General features: G+C 35.0%; 1 protein-coding gene across 5 annotated transcripts in view; it reads left to right on the forward strand.

Annotated features, from left to right (window-relative positions):
- DPH6 (diphthamine biosynthesis 6) overlaps positions 1-20210 on the forward strand; it is a 213762-nt gene that overhangs the window by 90191 nt on the left and 103361 nt on the right. For 2 of the 5 annotated variants that reach the window (XM_032230016.1, XM_032230024.1), the window contains exons 9-12: positions 1572-1716; positions 3992-4123; positions 8911-9040; positions 12932-13106. In XM_032230016.1, the coding sequence (XP_032085907.1) occupies positions 1572-1716; positions 3992-4123; positions 8911-9040; positions 12932-13106 (582 nt within the window). Of the gene's footprint in view, positions 1-1571; positions 1717-3991; positions 4124-5103; positions 7222-8910; positions 9041-12931; positions 13107-20210 lie in introns of those variants that run through there. The other 3 variants (XM_032230040.1, XM_032230050.1, XM_032230030.1) reach the window with 3 other exon arrangements.

Here is a 20210-nt window from a genome sequence, read left to right on the forward strand (position 1 = left end):
ATGTTTTTATAGTTATAATTGTTTTATAGCCATTTAAAAACAGTATAACATATTTATTATATTGTAAGCTGCTCAGAGTCACCTTGAACTGCGAGATAAACAACATATACATTTTATAAATAAAATATTAATAAATAAATATAGGCATTACACCAAATGGGCTGTAACAAATGTTCCCATGAATGATTATCTATACCTTAACTACTTCTTACTAGTAATTTCAGCTCAGCCAATTGAGTATTTCATAGCCAGGGTGATGTCTAAATGAAATGAGTTATTTTATTGAATTTGAATAACTGACCATGTTACAGAGCTAATGGGTGAATATATTAGCATTCCGAAGTTAGTAGTTGATTTTCTCTGGATCACACTTTTTTAAAATAAATAAATAAATGGGATGCTAGTTTCAGGAATATGAATTCATTTTTATTTACCAATTTGCCTATTGCTGTGTTTAACAAAATGGAACATAAAACGTGAATAAAGCAGAATAAATAAAATATATAAAGTCCTAATAAAAATGACAATCTATCCAATTCAAGTCAGATATCCATTCCCTTTTTATACCAAAGTTCTCAAAAAAACAATTATGTATTATCAGTCTTTGGTATATGTCAGTGTTGTCTCCAATTTGTCCTCTAGATCCAGATTGGGATCCTAGTCTTACCATCAGAAAACAGTGATTTAAAAAAAAAAAAAAACATCTTTTTCCCCTTATGGACAAATATATAGTACTGTGGGCCTTTGAATATGCTAATGTCCACTGCTTTTCTGATACAGAACATATATAGACTACATATCATTTCAAAGTAAAGTGAATACAGAAGCTGTTTTTTGTTCCAAAAATGTTAGTTTGTGTTATACTATGAATGTGTTTTTGTGAATCATAGAAGGATTCATCAAGATCAGTATACTTTCAAAGGAAATGGCCTGTGGCAGACAACACATAGTTCACAGGAAGCTTTCCAGTGTTCTGTCTTTTGTCTGCCAATGCTGTGGATTATGTTAAATGTGTTTTGTGAGTAAAATACTAATACATAGCACTAGTAAACTAAAGCAAAATTGCTTTTCTACCAGAAAGATGGAGAGAGAAATACCTGATCCACACCAGAAGAGGGCAGCAGACAGTGGCAGGAACTTGTTGAATTCACTTTGAAAACTTGTTTGTTTGTTTTTTAAAGTTAAATAGATATATATTGTTGAAAGTTTAAGGTTGCATTTAAAGCACTTTCTTGTCTCCATTACCATTAACATGATGAATGTTCCCATGCGTACTATTGATTTGCATTGTTTTATCTATATAACGATTCCCTATTAATTGTCCTAAGTAAATTAAATCATTACATAGTGCTGTTCACTTAGGTTGCAATTCAGTTTTATGTCTGTGAGTCACATCGATCTCCAGAAAGTATGCTGGTGACTCTGCTTGGAAACACATACTCAGTAATAAGTAGCAATTTCTTACTTTCTCGCTAAAACAGGAGGGACCTACTCTCTTGATCACTGATGAGCTTTTTATCCAAGAATTAGAATTTTCAGCTAATCCATGTTGCAATGTTTCTTTTAATCAGGTACAGTTTGAGGGCAAAATTCTGTCTGGGAAATGTTCATGTGACACACAAAAAATTGAAGACAGTGCCTGGCCACCTACAGATGAGAGAAAAGAAACCGCTTGCATTAGATGGCAGTTTTTAAGACCACATTTTGCACAAGAAAGTAAGTTGCCTTACTCACTATAGACAGTTGATAACAATTTTCTGATTTTTGTTTGTATAATTTTTCTCAAGAAGACAAAATTATTACTACTTTTAACAACATCAATATAGCATTCAATATTTAATATTCTCAGTAACTTTGTATAGTTTACTCCTTAGATTAGATTTTTAGTAGATGTTCATATTTCTTACTTAAGAGCCTCGATGGTGCAATGGTTAGAGTGCAGTACTGCAGGCTACTTCTCATGACTCCTAGCTGCTTGCAATTTGGCAGTTCGGATCTCACCAGGTTCAAGGTTGACTCATCCTTCCGAAGTTGGTAAAATGAGGACCCAGATTGTTGTAGCAATATGCTCTGTAAACAGCTTAGAGAGGGCTGTGAAGCAGTGTGAAGCAGTATATAAATCTAAGTGCTATTGCTATTGCTACTGTTTCTTCTGTTCTGATTAGAATGTAAGATTCCTCCAAGATTCATAAGTCTCTCACTCTTACAGTGTTCCAGAAATTGAATGGTGTCTAAATCAAATAAATAAATAAATAAGTCAGTGTGTTGCTTTCTTCAAAGATATGTTCACTACTCTCACCATTGACTAGAGATATGGATAGAAAATGTATACATATCTTCTCATTGGAGTTAATAAGTTACAGCGGCCATTAGTGGTCTTCTGATTGATAAGGATCATGCCTCTTTAAATTTGAGCTGTAGGGATGGTGATACTTATGTATCTATGTGAATGTCATTCCAAAAAATGATACTGTCCATTCTGAAAATTCCAATTCATTTAAATGAAGAATTGTACAGAAGAAAAACCATCCATCCATCCATTCATTCATTCATCCAGGCCAAAATAGATAGCATGAATGTCTATAGAGATTCTCAGTCATCCAGGTCATTGTTGTCACAAAGGTGCTTTTTCAAGAGGCAACTGGACTTTCTGGTTTTTCTTTGAAGACATTTCGCTCCTCATCCAAGAAGCTTCTTCAGCTCAATAGCATGTAGTCAGTAGAATTATGCAGAGCTCTTATTGGCATTTCATAATCTATGGACTTTAATTTAAACAGTTTTTTTCACTTCCTTGAACTATAGGTTTATATTAATCGTGCAACTTTTCACTCATTAATATGATCAGTATGTATCATAGTTTGAAGTGATCCATTGTGGATTAGATCAAATCAGCTTCAAGTGAGTCTTTCTTATTCCCTTCTTCCTGTCTCATGTTTTTGTTCCTCCCTCTGCAAAATCTGTGAGTAAGAGTTAGGTTATCCCCAGCCTGAATAGAATAATACTACAGATGAAAAAGGAAATCTGGACCTACTTTGAACAAGTGGAATCTTTTTCATTTCAGCCTAGGGCATAACTGCATCCAAATCCAAAACTGGAAGATTTATTTTGTTTTGTAAAATAACTTCCCATGTTATATATCCATCAGTGTCCAAGACTGCATTTGCCCATACATCAAGTTTTTGCATTGGAATATGGAGATACATACCCTATAATTAGTATAGTATGATACTTCAAGTAGTAGTAAGATTATAAAATAACGGTGGGTGATATCCAGCAAATTCTATCATTAAAAAAGGTCAACTTATTAATAGTTTGGTGGGAAGGATATTATCTTTCTGGACTGTTTTCTAGTGGGTTTAAAGGCATTAAGGGTCTGGAAGGGAGAAATGTCATAGAAATCGGCTTCACTCTGTTTTATTTTTCACGAGAAGATATTGAGAGCATTTGGGAGTACTCATTGAATAGAGCCCTAGGTCCAATATTTATGATTTATACACTTTCTTTGATTTGGAGAAGATAAAGAAAATAATCAGAATGTTTGCAAGAAACCTGCGTATATTAATTCCGTCTAAGGACTTTTAAGCACAACCCTACATTTGCCAGTTGTTTTATACATTGTTGCATATGTATTGAATGATCTACTTTTTCTTTTAGAAGATTCATAGAGCAAGCATTTAGGTCTTTTGGTAGATAAAACTAAATATAGTGAAAAATTGTGTTTGTGTGTGTGTGTGCAGCGTATGCGTTTGTGCATGCACGTGCCTCCTGATGACTACCTGGACAAGTCCTTGCCATTTTTTGACAAAGTTTTAGAAGTTAGATATCATAGCCTGCTCCTTAAGGCTCAGAGAGAGAAAGTGGCCCATGGTCACCCAGCTGGCTTTGTGCTTAAGGTGGGACTAAAATTCATAGCCTTCTGGTTTCTAATCTGATGTCTTAATCATTACACCAAATTGGCTCTTATTATGTCCTTATTTTTCAATCTTTATAGGTAAAAATCTTGAATTTTCTGGGAAGACTCTGAAGGGTTACCAGTGGATAACAGGCGTCAGCGCATACTTTCATCCATTGGAAGGAAAAAGCATACAAGAATTGGCAAATGATGTCCTTTCTTCACTCCAAGGTAGTTTTATTGGGCATTTTGAAGTGTAGTATAAGCTGCAGAAGGGATAGGTTTCAATTAGGGGTTAATAATTAGTAATCTGTGTGTTTAATCAATTAAATGTGTTTAGGACAATTTTAAAAGCATTCTTAGTTTGCATGAAGTAAAAAAAGGCTAAAATTCTTTGGAGTATAAATTATGTGATTTGCTCTGAGTTGAAATCTCACCAAGCAATTCCCTCTCATCTTGTTGCTCTCCAGCTAGTAGTATCTTGTTTCTTCTGAGAATTTAGGCAGCCAACATGAGTAGTTAGCTCCCTGGGCAGTTCTTAGCCATCTCATTTCTTATTTTAAACATCCCTCATTTGCAATTTAATCATTGATGACAGGGCTGACCTGGCATGTATTACCAAGGCACGTATGGATTAGGTACAGAAAGGGGCATAGCCCTTTTGGAGATATGCCCAGGTGGGTTTTAAGCCTGGCATCAGCTGAGACTTTAGGGCAAGGAAAGAGATGCCATGATTGTCATCTTGAAATTGCTTATGGCTTTTAGGGGTGCAACACCACAGTTCACTGGATGTTGAATAAGATGGGTTCTAGGATCAGTTGAGATAGTTTCTGTTGTACCATCTTCCCTGATGCGTAGTAACTTCTCTGCCTGAAGTCCTTGACTCCATCTCTGGGTTGGCAGTAGAGTTCTCCAGACCTATGTACTTTGCCTGCTCTGGCAATCAGGTCTGAGGCAGTTCAAGAGTTCATGGCTACCACGATGGCCATGGGCTATAACAGGTCATCCTGAGCACAACATGGATCAGTGATCACATACCACATCTGGCATTCCTGTCAGATCAGTGACTGTGATTTGAAACTGGGAGAAATTTTGGCGCCTCTGTTGTCATGATTCTGATTATCATAGGATTCTCAAGTGCATTTCAGGGAGACTGGACCCATTAGATAGCTCTATCTCTAGTGACTGATGAATCCACTTGGGTTTCACAGGGCTCGGGGCTGTTCTTGCTGGTCTGCTGCACAGTCCACTTAAAACTTTGGTCACCATTTGGAAAAAGAGGACTGTTGAAGATGAGGATCAGATTACATCTATGGGATTTCTCTCCTTTTGTGGATTCCATCATTCCTCATGGTCACAGAAGAATTAAGGAGATAAAATGAGAGAAGAGTATGTAGAGTGGCACTAGCTTTTTACAGGGAATGAACTTAACTAAAATGGGTTACAAATACTATGAAATAAGGTAGATGAAGCACCAATATTTCTCCAACCTTATTGCATCTGTTCATAGGCATCTTGCAGCCCTGTTTCAGGTAAGATGTGCCTTTTTGAATAAGAGGAAGGTTGACGAACAATAGTATGGAACAATTTTCTGCCAGAAAAAAATCATTCACATTCACTCACAATTGGATGCTGGCCTTGTTGCAGGACCAGGAGAGATACCTGGGGAGGATCTTGCCCAATTATATGGGAACAGCTTGAACCTGTTGGTCCTAAGGAAATGGACAGGGCCTGAATGGTGTTGTGTGTGTAGATTCCAGCAGTAGCGAGGAGATTGTTCCTTTACCATTAAAGGAGGCCTGGGAGTGTTCTCTCCTCAAGCATCACTGGATCACAGTATACTGGAAAATGTTTGTTCAGTATTTAACTTCCATTTTGGGGGAAAGGTGGTTGAGAAGATGTTTGTGTGACAGCTGTGGGTGAACTTTGGATGAAATAGATTATATGTGTCCACTTTATGGAATACCTTTCCAACTCATTAAGGGAGGCTGGTTCCACCTCTGCCTGTTGATTTTGTAGAAGGACTCCAGAAGACTGATGAGATTGAAGTAGCTCCATTGTTAATGATATAGTAATGCTAATGTTAATATAATAGTAATAATAATGTTTTATATATTGATTGTTTTCTATTCTTGTACATCACCGTGTCACTTTTATGTGAAATGGACGGGATACACATATACATTTGACAAATAAATAAGAATAGGTGACTTTCATTTTGAATGTTCTACTAAGTGCCAAGACCAACTGATAGAGGATTATTAGATTGTCCATCATACAGTTATTGCTTGGAAGAGTATTGTACAAGAATTGCTGCATTTGGTCACAGAAATTTGCAGTCTAAATCCATCCATTTTTACCTTTGTGATTGGACTGAATTCCTTTTATGTTCTCCCTTGATCTGGTTATACAAGGCAGCTGAGTTTGTTTTCATTCCTTTTATCTTTTTGTGTGTGCATTCCCATTCTGTCCGCTTTCTGTTAGCTAAATTGCCTTTATCATAATTTTAAATTAAGTTCTCTAAAAAGCTGTTGCTGTGGTTGATTTTGGCATCTAGGATTAGGTCAGTAGCTCTAAATCTCATTTATGTACTTAATGCAAGCAAAGAATTGATGTCTTGGGAATTGCGGTTGCTGGATTTCTTACTATCAAGCCCTTACAAGATATTGAGATATAAAACAAAATGCTTCTATTTTCTTCTGAATCCCTCCGTATTTTTGTAGTTTTAAATAAATAAATATTTATGCAGGCATCCTTTTCATTCATAAAAATGGAAATTGTTCTCAGCGGCTGCAGTGGGCAGGCTAGTATTCTTGTACGCACATACTTTTGATGTATTGGCTCATAAAATCTTAACATTTGGCTTGTGCAGCTGAGTTGATGACTGAATACAGAATGATAAGGAAGCATGAGCAATTTTGCAAGGTAAAAAGGCAGCAGGCTTCCTAAAGGGCCCTTAAGCTAGTTCCTAACAGCCTAGAAATCAGCACAGTGGTTGTAATCAGGCTTGTAGGTAAAGGAGCAATGTTCTACATAAATCTTTTGGGCATAATATGTAAATTGAAAGACTGGAGCTCTAAAACACTTACCTGATTTTTGTAATATTTTCATGACCCTAGCCAGTCCAAATAATATACATCATTGCCTGTTTTTTTATTAGAATTAAACCAAAATAGTAGTTTTATCTGGCTGGAGGCTAAGAAGCCTGGTGGCTTTGGCAGATGATTTACATCTGAAATATTCTTTCCCATTTCTGGTGAACTGATGCATTTTGATCCAGGGAATACTTGCATTTCCTGTGGATATTTTGCTTTGCCTTCTCAAAAAAAGGTGAGTTATGGTGCTAACAATCTAAAAGTATCACCCCAGGTTTCTTTGCTAAACTTAGTTGAGACTCTTCAGGAATGTGTTAAAACTTTTCACTACAAAAATCAGATTGTCTGGTTGCTTTCTCCCCCTGTTTTGCTACATGCTGTGGCATAAATATTTATTTATTTATTTATTTATTTATTTATTTATTTATTATTTTGATTTGTCAAGCATGTATGAGAAAACAAGTATAAGTATGAATATAACATATAAATATAAGCAGGTATACGTATATACATAAGAAATGAGTACAAATAGATTGGGACAGTAGGACAGGTTATGCATGCTCCCTTACAGACCTCTTAGGAATGGGGTGAGGTTCACAGTAGACAGTTTAAGGTTAAAAGGTTGAGGATGTAACAACAGGTAGTGCATGGATGGCACTAATCACATTATCCGATGGAGGTAACATAAACCTTGTAGCAAAATTAATTGTTTTAATGGTCTAAAATGGAAATTACAAGACATACCTTGTAGTTCTGACTTTCTGCATTAAGGCTACAAGGCTTAGTTTGTAACTTTTTACTTGCTAGGCTGCCTTCTAATTTTTAAAGCAGATTTATTCATAAAGTTCTTCTAACATTCAGAAAAGTAATCCATCAAGTAGACAGACACAAGCAATTTTCTCTCCAATTCTGTCATGAGCCAGGTGAAATAGTTATATTTTCTGGGCGGTCTTTATGATGAACATATGGCTCTTGAATATTCAAGTTCCTGACTGAGAAATAATAGGCCTTAATCCGTCATTAATCTTTTAAGAAATGCCTTCAAAATTGAAGAGCCTTCAGTCTGATGAAAATGTACATTAAAAGGAAGAGAATGGTTTCTGTTGCTTCTGTCTTTTCAGAAGTCGCCACAAAACTTACCACATTTTGTGGAGGAAACCTCAGTCTTCTGGAAAAGGTTTTCAAAAGGTTGATGTGTAAAAAATAGTCAACCAGTAAGACTTTTCTTAATGGAAAATTATGGGAATACTTCCTTCATGAGTTATGAGATGGAATCATCGCAACACATTATTATTATAGCCACATCCCCACATTGCCTGGATTCATTTTTGTAGGAAGTGTAATTTCTATTGTTCAGAAGATAATTGTTGAATAAATTTTAAACAAATAAACATCTTAACAAAATACTAGTAAAATATTTCACAAGATAAAGCTTTAAGCAGGAGAAAAAGAAATATTGCCATTTGGCAAAATGTGTCCCTCATTGTTGACCTTCAGTCACAAGTAATACATATACAGACACACAATTAAATATTAAAATCATGTGATAACTTGATGATTTCCTAGTAAATGCTTAGTAGATTGTATATTTCATTAGGAAGTAGATTTGATTAATGCTATGATAGCTTCATCTGTTTTGAGGCAGCTACACTGGAATTAAACATGTCTTCGTTTGTACTAGTTCAACGTTCAAAATCAAACAAAATCAAGTTGGTTTAAGAAGTAAATTCAATGTATCTGCCCATGTACTGTATAAAAAATTGTACTGATCAGAATAGTTTCTATTTGTCTAAGTTCTCAACTTCAGTTGTGCTTTGGTTCAAGGGGAGCTCTTTGTAAAAAAGAAAGATATATTCTTGGTATCCTTTAGTACAAATCTAATATTTCCTGTCTTTAACAGCTGCATTATTTTTCCACATGCAGCTCATATGAATTTAAAAGGATTGGCATTGACAGATATTATTTTGGTCCATCTGTATATGAAGAGTATGGCCGATTTTGCAGTGATAAATTCAGTCTATATGACAGCATTTGATTTGTGTCCTCCAGCGAGGTAGGTTCATACTACTGCTGCCTTATATTTATGGTACACTGGAATATACTTCATTGCTACTAATGCTTTATTTATGACTTTTCTTCAGACTTGGTTTCTCTGTGTTTGGATTGGGTTTCCTTTCACCTCTTTGTATGTCTCTCTTCAAAGACACAATCTTTTATTCTCTATTGTAGCAGCTGCATCAGGAGTGCATGTGAATCTCTGATTTTTTTTTTTAAAAAAATACTTTTGATACCGAACCTAATTTGTATTCCGTTATCCAAGATTCATCATATAGGTCTTTTAATGCAGTATCGTGCTTCATAATGAGTCCATGCTTTTCACGATTGAATTATGTAACCCAAACCTACTTTACTGAAGTATAATTCTGAAATAATTATCAATTAGCTAGCTAACTAGTGCAATATAATAGTAAGGTGTTCTAAAAATTTTGGACAAAATGGTCTATCATCCCCTTATTAATTACAGCTTATAGACTTATTTATTGCCCTGTAGTGTTTTATAGCACTCTCTGGACAATTTACAATGTCAGCATCCTGCTCCCAATAATCTGAATCCTCATTTTATTGACATTGGAAGGATGGAATGCTGAGTCAACCTCGAGCCCCATCAGGATCAAATTCCAGGCTGTGGGCAGAGTTAGCCTGCAATACTGTATTGTGTTCCTGCTTCTCTTCCATTCTAACTTGGCAAAAGCTCCATTATTTTTTGTCCCATCAAATGCAGTAAACAGGGTTAAGAGTAAAGCAGCTTAGAAGATAGTGACATGATAAGCATCAGACACAGAATCTGCTAAATTAATAAAGTAGGCATTTTCAATTACAGGAGAGAAGATAAAATGTGCAGATTGAAAACTAAGAGCAGTATAGAAAGCTAATGCTCAGTGAAAGATTATAGTTTTAAATAATGACATTATCACTGGGACAGCTAAGACCATCTTGGAAACCATCTTGTTCTCTGTCAAAATTGCTATCTCTGAAAGCACTTGAACTGCAAGATGGGTGGTATATAAATTCAAATAAATAATTTCTCTTCTTTGTGCTTCACTAACTTTGTTAAAATTAAAGGTTTCCTTCTTTAATTGACTATTCTTATAATCTGCCATTATCAGATAATTCCACTGTGGTAGGGACATTTCATTAACAAATTGAACAAACTCATTCATGTGTATCCTTCTTGATCTTCAGTAAACAAACAAGGATGCTAAAGAAATGTGTACTCTTAAAGAATGAATGGGAAGTGAGGTGCTTTCTTTTCAACATCAGCTTCTTTAACGTTATCTCACTTTCTGTGATTAGGGAAAACTGAATATGAAAAACATCATATGAGAAAAGCTCTTCCCCTGCAGTTTTTAATGCAGTGTTACTAACAAATAGCTTTTACACACCTTTTACTTTTGCTGAACAGCAAGTACCCCGAACAGTGTCATTTTTAAATGTATTATTTACCTTATGGAGTTATACCCCACAATTGTGTTTATGCAAATACACATTTTTTCAACTTAAAAAACAGAATAGAAAACATATTGAAAATAATGCCATTAAAAGCAGCAAATGAATTAATTAAGATCACCACAATAATATTGGTATATTCCTTAGAATAAAGTTCTTTCTACTTTTTCTAGAGCAGTTTTAACACAATACTTTTATTGGGTTAATTCTGGATTTACAAATCGGTGTTCAAATCCCTAAAGATTCCAGAATTTTCATCAGGAAAGATGCTTAAAAACTAGGGTACCCCCGGGAGGGGGGTGTTAGTATTTTAAACTGTGTCTGTGGTAACTAACAGTCTTAGGATGTGGGAGTTGTTTCTGGCCATTATGAGCTAGCTTTAGTTTATATTTTTCATTCCTACCAAGATCTATAATTTGAATCCTAGCCTAATTTTCCCTCTCCACTTTTTCTTCTTCTTTTTATCTTGTGACTGAAGAGCTCATAAATTCAAATGTTGCACCCTATTTTGTAGAGCTAGAAAATAGTGCTATCTCCTTATGAGTGTTTTTCCCCCCTCATGGCCAATATATGGTTTAAAAATACTTTTAGGCATACTGTTCTATTGAACTTGCCATCTTGAATTTTAAGAGGGAATTCAGCACAGCAGTGTTCTTATTCCTCTTAATTTAAAATCATCTTTAAATATATTTCATTCCTGCCTTTTTAATAAGCATTTTAATATATAAAGCTAATGAAATAAGGACTGTACAATTAAAATATTTTAATGCTACATAAAATCTTTTTTAAGAAGGAATCTTTTTGGGATGTTTTTTTTTTCCCCAGATGAGGGCTTTATTACTTATTCCATTTAGTAAGATATATTTTTCTTTACTTAGTAATAGCTTTTCAAGTAATTGGATCTTTGTGAAACTCATTGCATTGTAGATTTCTTTGAGATAAATAGCGTGTTTCTTATTAATACCATGCCCCATCCTTTACAGAAAAGCTGTAGGTTATCCTACTATACAATTGATTGAGAAGAAGCCAGAAAAATGTGAATTTAAGTTTAAATTTAAGCCTGAACCTATAGAAAGTATGCATTTCAATATAAACTGCTGGACCTGCTTTTGTACTATGAAAGAAGAGTTGAGAAAGACTTTTTAGGATCCTCATTCTGCCCTTTCTAAAATACTAATAGTAATAATAATAACAGAATAATAGAGTTTGAAGGGACCTTGAAGGTCTTCTTATTCACCCCCATGCTCAAGAAGGTTGGACTAGAAGATCCTATACCATTTCAGACAAATTGTTGTCCAATCTCTTCTTTAAAACCTTCAGTGTTTGAGCACCTATAACTTCTGGAGCCGAGTCATTCCATTGATTAATTGTTCTCACTGTCAAAATTTCTCCTTAATTCTCGATTGCTTCTCTCCTTGACTGGTTTCCATCCATTGCTTCTTGTGCTGTCTTCAGATGCTTTGGAAAATAGATTAACCCCCCTCTTCTTTGTATTGGAACACTGCTATTATATCACCCCTAGTCCTTCTTTTTCACTCTTTTCTTCTTTTACTATTTCTCCTATATTATAAAGGAAGCAAGACAGGTAAAAACATTCAGTTGGTGGAGTTTAGCAAGGCCTTTTCTAGCTATGAAATAAAGACATGTAAAAAAGCATTGCACACTGAAAAGGATTCTTGAAATAATAATGGGAAACACTAGGATCATAATCAATAAATAAGGTCCAGAGTTACATGGACCAATATTCCTACTTGGATATTTTATAGGCATATTTTGACAAATTCCATATTGTTTGGGTGCCTCTTTGTGCTTGGTGAAAACTGCTCTAGTGAATTAGAGGACACTCAGGAATATCAGGAAAGGCTGAGGGCTGCAGAGGAAGAAGAAATTAGCAGATATTGTGATCCTCACCCAGTAAGGAACTTAGTTTGACTCTCACTTTCCTCAACGAATGGAAGGAATAAATCTACATTTAATCTTTTGTGATTTTTTGCAACACAAAGGTACTTGAGTGTAAAATGAAGTTAATGGTTGAATCAGTCAGGGTTGGGCAACATTTGATAACTTCCAAGGCTACTATCCTTATCTGTGATTTGCTGCTGTCTCCTAGCTCTGCTTCTTATTGTCCCTGCCTATTAATTTGTTTTCCCTTCAGCTATTAATAGTACCAAAAGCAAAGCAAGGATACAAAGTTCTCCATTTGCTGTTCTTTCTCTCAGTGATAGTGGAGATTACTCTGAAGAGAAACTGGGGAAGTAGCAAGGACCAAGTGAGATTCTTGCCTGGTATCTCAAGAATTCTTGTTCATTCTCATCATCCATCTCTGCCCTGTTGGTATAAATCTTAGGGATATTAAGAGTACAGCAACCAGAACTCAGGGACAGTTTAATGCCTTTCAAATACTGCCAGTACATTTTTGTTGTTGTTGTTATTTCAGGGTTTGTGTTGAAGCTCCATTGACGGAAGACCTGCTATTTCAGATGGACTGCCTTGCCCAAAAGGATGATAAGATGATCTCTGATGCATCTTGTTCCCAGAAACAGGTGATGCATGTCCAGAGTATTTCTCATTGGGCTCCTGCCAATATTGGTCCTTACAGTCAGTGCATACAGGTAAGACATCTTCATTTATGAAATATTTTCCCTATTGTAAACTTCAGTTAATATTGACTCTTTGCATTACTTTCCTTTGGAGACAATCTAAACTTTATAGCTTAAAGTAGAGCAAGTTGGAACGAGGAATTTGATAATATTTGATATCATTATCAAATTAATTATTATGAATTTGATTATATTACAATAGTAATACAAATTGTTTTAATATTCAACAAAAGAAAATATATAAATGCTTAAGTATTAAAAAAAATGGAAAATCAAGAAAAAGATATCGTAGTATGGAGTAGATTATGAAATATAATGCCTATTTTGTGAATGTAACAGATATTATATTTCATAATCTACTCCATACTATATCTTTTTGTGAAAATAATTATTCTTGTTTTTAAATTTGCATTCTTAGAAATAGGACTAAATTGGGTTGTTCCTTCAATTTTTCTTCCTTTTTTTACATTATATTTTTTATTTTAAAATTCATGATTCTTATATGCTGTTTTTATAACACTGAAGACTTTATGGCACTTCTATATGGCACTTGTAAAATAAATAATTTGTGTTTTAGGTTATATTCTAGGCTAAGAGAGTAATAATTATCATTATCAGATACACTACATTGCCAAATGTATTCACTCACAACTGATTATTTGGATGGGTGAGTGAATACTTTTGGCAATATAGTATATATGCATTATATTAAGTGGGAGCAGATAAGTAATCCTGGAGAGAGAGACAGTTTGTGTGGAATGTGGTATTATATGTTATCTATTGGCCCCCAAATCTATTTGCTATTATTTACCAGAATAAATAATATGAATATTTGCCAGTTTAAGATTATGCAGCCTGTCATGAATACTGTGAATATTGTCAGTAAGTTTCATATAACTTGAACTCCCAATAAATTCATTTCTAATTTTGCTATCTTGTTTTTTTCCATTTTCTTTTTGGATATTGCCAATAATGATTTGGGGGGGAGGGGAGAGTAAAGATGTTTTGGCTGGAGTATAATGAAGTTGACTTCAAATTGTGTACGGAGCATGGACAGTTTTTAAAGGCAACCAAGCAGAAAATACCTTTCTTTAGCAGACATTGTACTTGCATATTATTCTTAGATCAAAATTGAATTCTGACACTAAAATAGCAGGGAGAATTCATAAATGCTACAATTTAAAATGTACAAAAAATTGCTTTCTAACTCCCAGAGGAAACAGTATATGAATCTAATTCATATACTGTAGAATGAAAGATGCCGTCTTTTCAAACCACAGGTGCATTCATTCCAGAGTTTTATTGAATATTATACAACACATTGTGTAAGACAAGAAAAATTGGATTTTTTAAGAATAAATGTTCCATATTACTTGTTGAAACACTTTATTTGCACATACCTTTCTTTCCACAGACAATGCGTATATCCTTATATCACTCAATAAAACTTAAGCATGGCTGTAATATATTGACAGTTTAAAATATACTCATGGCTATAATTATAATCTAGATCAGTGGTTCTCAACCTGTGAGTCCGGACCCCTTTGGGGGTCGAATGACACTTTCACAAGGGTCGCCTAAGACCATCGGAAAATCAACGGTCTTAGGAACCTAGACACAAATTTTATGGTTGGGGGTCACCACAACATGAGGAACTGTATTACAGAGCCGCGGCATTGGGAAGGTTGAGCCAAGGTGGTGCAGTGGTTAAAAGCAGCACTGCAGGCTACTGCTAGATCAGCAGGTCAGCGGTTCAAATCTCACCGGCTCAGGGTTGACTCAGCCTTCCATCCTTCCGAGGTGGGTAAAATGAGGACCCAGATTGTTGGGGGCAATATGCTGACTCTCTGTAAACCGCTTAGAGAGGCCTGAAAGGCCTATGAAGCGGTATATAAGTCCACTGCTATTGCTATTGCTATTGAGAACCACTGATCTAGATCAACATCTAAAAATGTAATCATTTTTGGTATGAAGTTTAGGAAGAATGTTTCTGAAAAAATCTTTATTACTATACGTTTAATAGAAATTTGTATTCAATAAAACTGTAGCCTCTCAACAAAACATTAGTGTCTGTTATTCCTTCTCTAGATTTCGAGGCAGTGAAATTAATCTCTTTCATATGTAGTTTTTCTCCTGTAAATAATAACTTGAAGTTGTTTATTCAGGATAAAAATTTGTCTTAAAAATAGTCTCGAGATGGTGAAAATCAAATTTGGTTTGGTATTTCTGTTTCTTTTTTATGCAAGTGTGCAGACAGGAGAGAGGATGTTAAAACAGCTGCTAAAATTCTACATTTTAAAATATAAAATTATTACATAATTTGGATGGGATCTGGACACTTAGTACTTTGCTGGAATGAAACAAGCAATCCCCACCAACAATTTGATTTGATACCATGTTTCTCTATCAGCTGCTAGCAATAGGTTCTGTGGTTCATGCTTCATAATTTACCAGACCACAGCTGAACCTGAGTGTGGTTAGGTGGTCTTTCAAATGTTGGCAATAGGTATAGGGGTTTCAGGGCATGGAATGGAGTCTAATTATGGGATTTTCATTTAATTTCTCTGTACTGATGGTTTTTGGGTCATTTAAGGCCCCATACACATTAATTGGGAATTACTGCTTACCCAAGCAGAACATGTAAACTGCATTTTGCAAATTTTCACCACTTACATACTAGTGTGAAGGTATTTAAAGTATAATTTGAATGAGATTTTTAGTTAACTCTATGCAGAATGTTTACCTCCAACACAATCTTATATCCATTTGCAATAATTCTGTCTAAGGTGCTGAAGCCAAAAAACTAACTAGAGGCCACAAGGTTTAATTTCATGTATATGCTATTTACAGGTTAATTAGGACATTTAGCTTCTTTCTTAATACCACAAAATTAATCCCATAAAAATTAGCAATCTCGGAGGAGTCAGTTGTCAACTTGTGAGAGAATCCCTTTGCCATAATCTATTAAAATGCTGCTTTTATCTTGTCTTGCCTGTGTCATATTTTATGGATTTTTTCATAAACACTGCCTATACTTCATAAATGTCTCAATTTTCTAGTCTATTAACATTACTTCAAAAGCAATTGATAAAAGAGTAGGGCATGCATGAAATAATACACCAATAATGTGAAGTGCTGGAGGCAAGAACAGTGGGTAGTATCTGCACAGCTTGTGATCTGAAACAATGAAAGGATGTTTTATCTACTACAATAAAGAAACAAATGATATTCTTGATAGTGGAAGAAAAAGATTACAAGTAATTGGGCTTATGAAAAATTGGCTACTTGGGAAACAGCATATTTTAGAATAAGAGAAAGCAAATATCACTGTTTATGTGTTATACATATCCAGATTTTCATTCAAGTACATATGACAGACTCACCTCTAAACAGCTCTAGATGAACAAGAATACTATTTCTACCCACATATAAATATATGGCCAACCATATTTAATACATTGCTTTGGTCTTGGATATTAATCTATTACAGTTCTTGCCTAAACTCTATTTGGTGGAGAAAGTGAGTTATCATAAGATACAAGAAGCTTTCATATCTATACCTGCAATTTTATATCTTTTTAATGCCTGGCAAAAGTTTGTGCTTAATGTCTATAATAATTTGTGGGTGGAATTGTTTTTTTCCTCTTGTTTATATATAATTTTATTTAAAAATTAAATAGGAAGAAAAATGAATACCAGTTAATATAAAGAAAGAAATTAAAAGCTAAAAGTACAAGAAAGAAAGAAAATAATAGAAAAATAGAAAAGATACAAAGATGTGGCTTCTGATCTTTTTATAGGAGTTCTAAGCACAAATTCATCTCTTACTCTATGGTTATAACATGAATCTCTTTTTCTGTCTATCCTATCTAATCAAAAAACCATAAATCATTTTTTTTACCATAACGGGTTACCAGTCAGTAGTTAATGTAGATATTAATAAAGGAAAAGTGTGGGCAATAAAATATCTGCAAGAAAATAACCAAGCTCAGAGAGCACCAATGAGCCCTAATATAGACACTGTATTTTCTCTAATCAAAGAAGTGAATTTGGCCATTTTAGTAAGTTCCATCATCTCAGCAACTATTCCTCCATCGTGAGTAATGCCCAATCTGTCCATCATTATGTATACAATAATCTTGCTGCAGTTATCATATACAAAAACAAAATTCCATGACTTTTTCCCAACTGCTTCTCAATCCCAAAACATCTGGTCTCAATTGTATATTAATCTTTAAAATCCTCTCAATCAGTGTAAGTATATAAATACAAAATGTTCTAGCTTTTTTTACAATAGCAAGTCTGTTTTTCTAAAGTTGTGTCTATGAAATGCCTTCCAAGTAAACCAAGTTTTGAATAAAGGTTATGTGTCTGAAAAGCTGAGATTTACAGGAGCATATAATGTAAAACTGACTTGAGGAATGGCCAAAAGAATTGGAACATATAATTATATAATAAATCTGTACTTACTATGTAACAATAGGGGGAGTTGTGTGTTTTGGGAGATCTATCCTTGAATTAGAATTTTTTGAAACTAAATTAGAGAAACAAATAATTTTATTATTTTTATTACAGGAGTTGCAGGCTGCTGCTGGGCTGTGCGGGAAGGCCAGCGGGGCTGTGAGTGGGTGTGAAGTACATGAGTGCAGGTGGGCGAAAGGGTGCTGAACACAGGTGCCCAGTAAGGTGGAGAGTATTGTTTTGGAGTAGGAGATCCCTGGGATTTTGGGAGCTTCTTGGGAGAAAAAGTGGTGGGAGCGACTTACGGAAGTGACTTGGGCGTTCCCTTCTGGCTTCCTCATTGACTTTACTTATGGGAGGTTGGCAGGGAATATTGCAAGTAGTGATTGCGTGGGGCTGCTGCAACATCTGTAACTTTTCAAACCAGTCATACGTCCACCTTGTTTGGTGCAATTATAATTTTGAATGTTCACTGAATGAGTTGTCATACTTTGAGGGCTGTCTGTACTCTCCCAGCATGCTGAGAATTCAGAGATTTGAAATCCAGGTAGAATTTTTGGTTGCCATGATTTATTCCAACTTCAACAGCAAAATGGAGACAGAACACTATATTTGATACTGAGCTTTTTAAAAAAACAATTGCAGACATGATGGGTATACATCTGTTATAATCTGATATTTGATTATTATTCAGTTATATGCCATCAATCCAATATCACCTCTTAGATAGACCTTTTCCATTATGGTCTGTCCCCAGCTTCTTCCTTTCCACCTTACAACAGCGTATCCATCACTATTGTGGTTGATTGTTCTCTTTTCTTCTTTCCCAGAGTATGAACTTCTTAAGGGTTCTGGTGTCAGCCCCAGTAGGTAGACAAGATCAGGAAACAAACTCCACAGAAGAGTAAAACTATATCTTGGCTATAATAATAGAATGTTCCAAGTCTGATTGTGCGGTATAGTCTCCTCCTTCTTATAATTCAGAGAACCAAGGAGGTCCTTGTCTGAGTAACTTGTGAATATTATCTCAGTTCTCAAGCCATAAAAAATTATTTACCCCCTTTTACTACATAATACCGTAGTTCTTGTATATTTACTTAAGGCCATTCTCCTCAGTTGCTTCGGCTGGGTCTTATATAATGAGTATAATTTCAGCCTGAACATTAGTGTTTCATTGTTGTTTTTTCAAAGTTCTATATGCTATCAGTGGAATTATCAGGAGTCATTTTCAACATAAAAGTTCAAAAACTTCAATACTTTTTCTATCCTACCACCTCTTACTATATTCAATATCACAGTATCATCAGTGGAATCCTTCAGGTTTTGGAGTTCTATAATTCTCCAGAATTGGCAATGGACATCCAACATTAGAACCATTGTTAAAAAGGCACAACAGAGTATGTTCTTCCTGCGTCAATTCAGGAAGTTCAGATCCAAGGTCTCTTGATACAATTTTGCAGAACAATTACTGAGTCTGTAATTTGTATTTCTATAACTGTCCGGTTTGGTACAGAAAGCAAATAGACAGGTACAGATTCGAATGGATAGTTAGGACTGCAGAAAGAACAATTGCAATCAACCTGGCTTCCATGAAAGATCTGTATACTGCATAGATTAGAAGGAGGGCTGAGAAAATATCTATAGAGACTTCACATCCTGGACATAAACTGTTTCAATTCCTCCCCTCCCTTGGTATTATAATTATTACTCTGTCGCTTTGCATGTATACTGAGAGCTTCTGTACCAGAGACAAATTCCTGGTGTGTTTAATCATACATGACCACACGAGTATTCTGTTCTGTTCTATTGCACACATATCCTACTTCTTCAAAGTTCAAACTAACAAATATAATTCTTCTTAATTTCCTTCATTTTCAAATCCAACAGAGCAGCTGTCTCTAATCTTTCCAGCTTGGCGAACCCGTGGGGAGAGGGGCTGGGCTCCATGTGAGTGGCAAGTGCGCATGTGAGCTGGCATAAATGGAGCTTCGCATGCGAGCACCCAGTGCTCACACAAAAGGAGCTGTGTGAGCACACATTGCTCGCGCAAGTGAAGCTACCTGTACACATTCACCTGCCACTTCCGTGGCCCAGTTCTGAATGGGCCAGAGCCTGATAGTGGGCCACTGTCTACAAATAGTGGGCTGCAGAAGATGCTGTTTTTTAAAAAAAAAATCACTTATGCACTTTGTTATTAAAGAAAACTCATTTTTCTGGGAAAATAGAATTACAAAGAAAGATGTCTCATTAGGAACAACTATTTTTAAAATAAGGTTCACATTTAATCAAATAGAAGACCTCCTATGAATTGTAACTGCCATTTAGATATTCAAGGATATTTGAGCCCAAGACTTTTAATTATATTTATTGCCATATCTACATGGCAGTGTATCATTAAAGCATGAATTAATAAATGAGAAAGTTCTATTTTAAGCCTGACTTTCTTGAGGCAGAATACATTTTAGTAACTATATGGTTGCAAGAGTAAATAATTGTACCTATGTCATTATTACAATGAATAATATTGCTTATGTTTTCTTGGAATATTTTATATCAAACAGAAATAGCACATTATTTGAGGCAGTTATATATAATAAAAGTTGCAAGTTCAGTGCAAATACAGCAAGGAGAGTTTTGGATAATGAAGCTGCATGT

The sequence above is a fragment of the Thamnophis elegans genome, chromosome 1 (assembly GCF_009769535.1).
Source record: "Thamnophis elegans isolate rThaEle1 chromosome 1, rThaEle1.pri, whole genome shotgun sequence".
Taxonomy (NCBI): domain Eukaryota; kingdom Metazoa; phylum Chordata; class Lepidosauria; order Squamata; family Colubridae; genus Thamnophis; species Thamnophis elegans.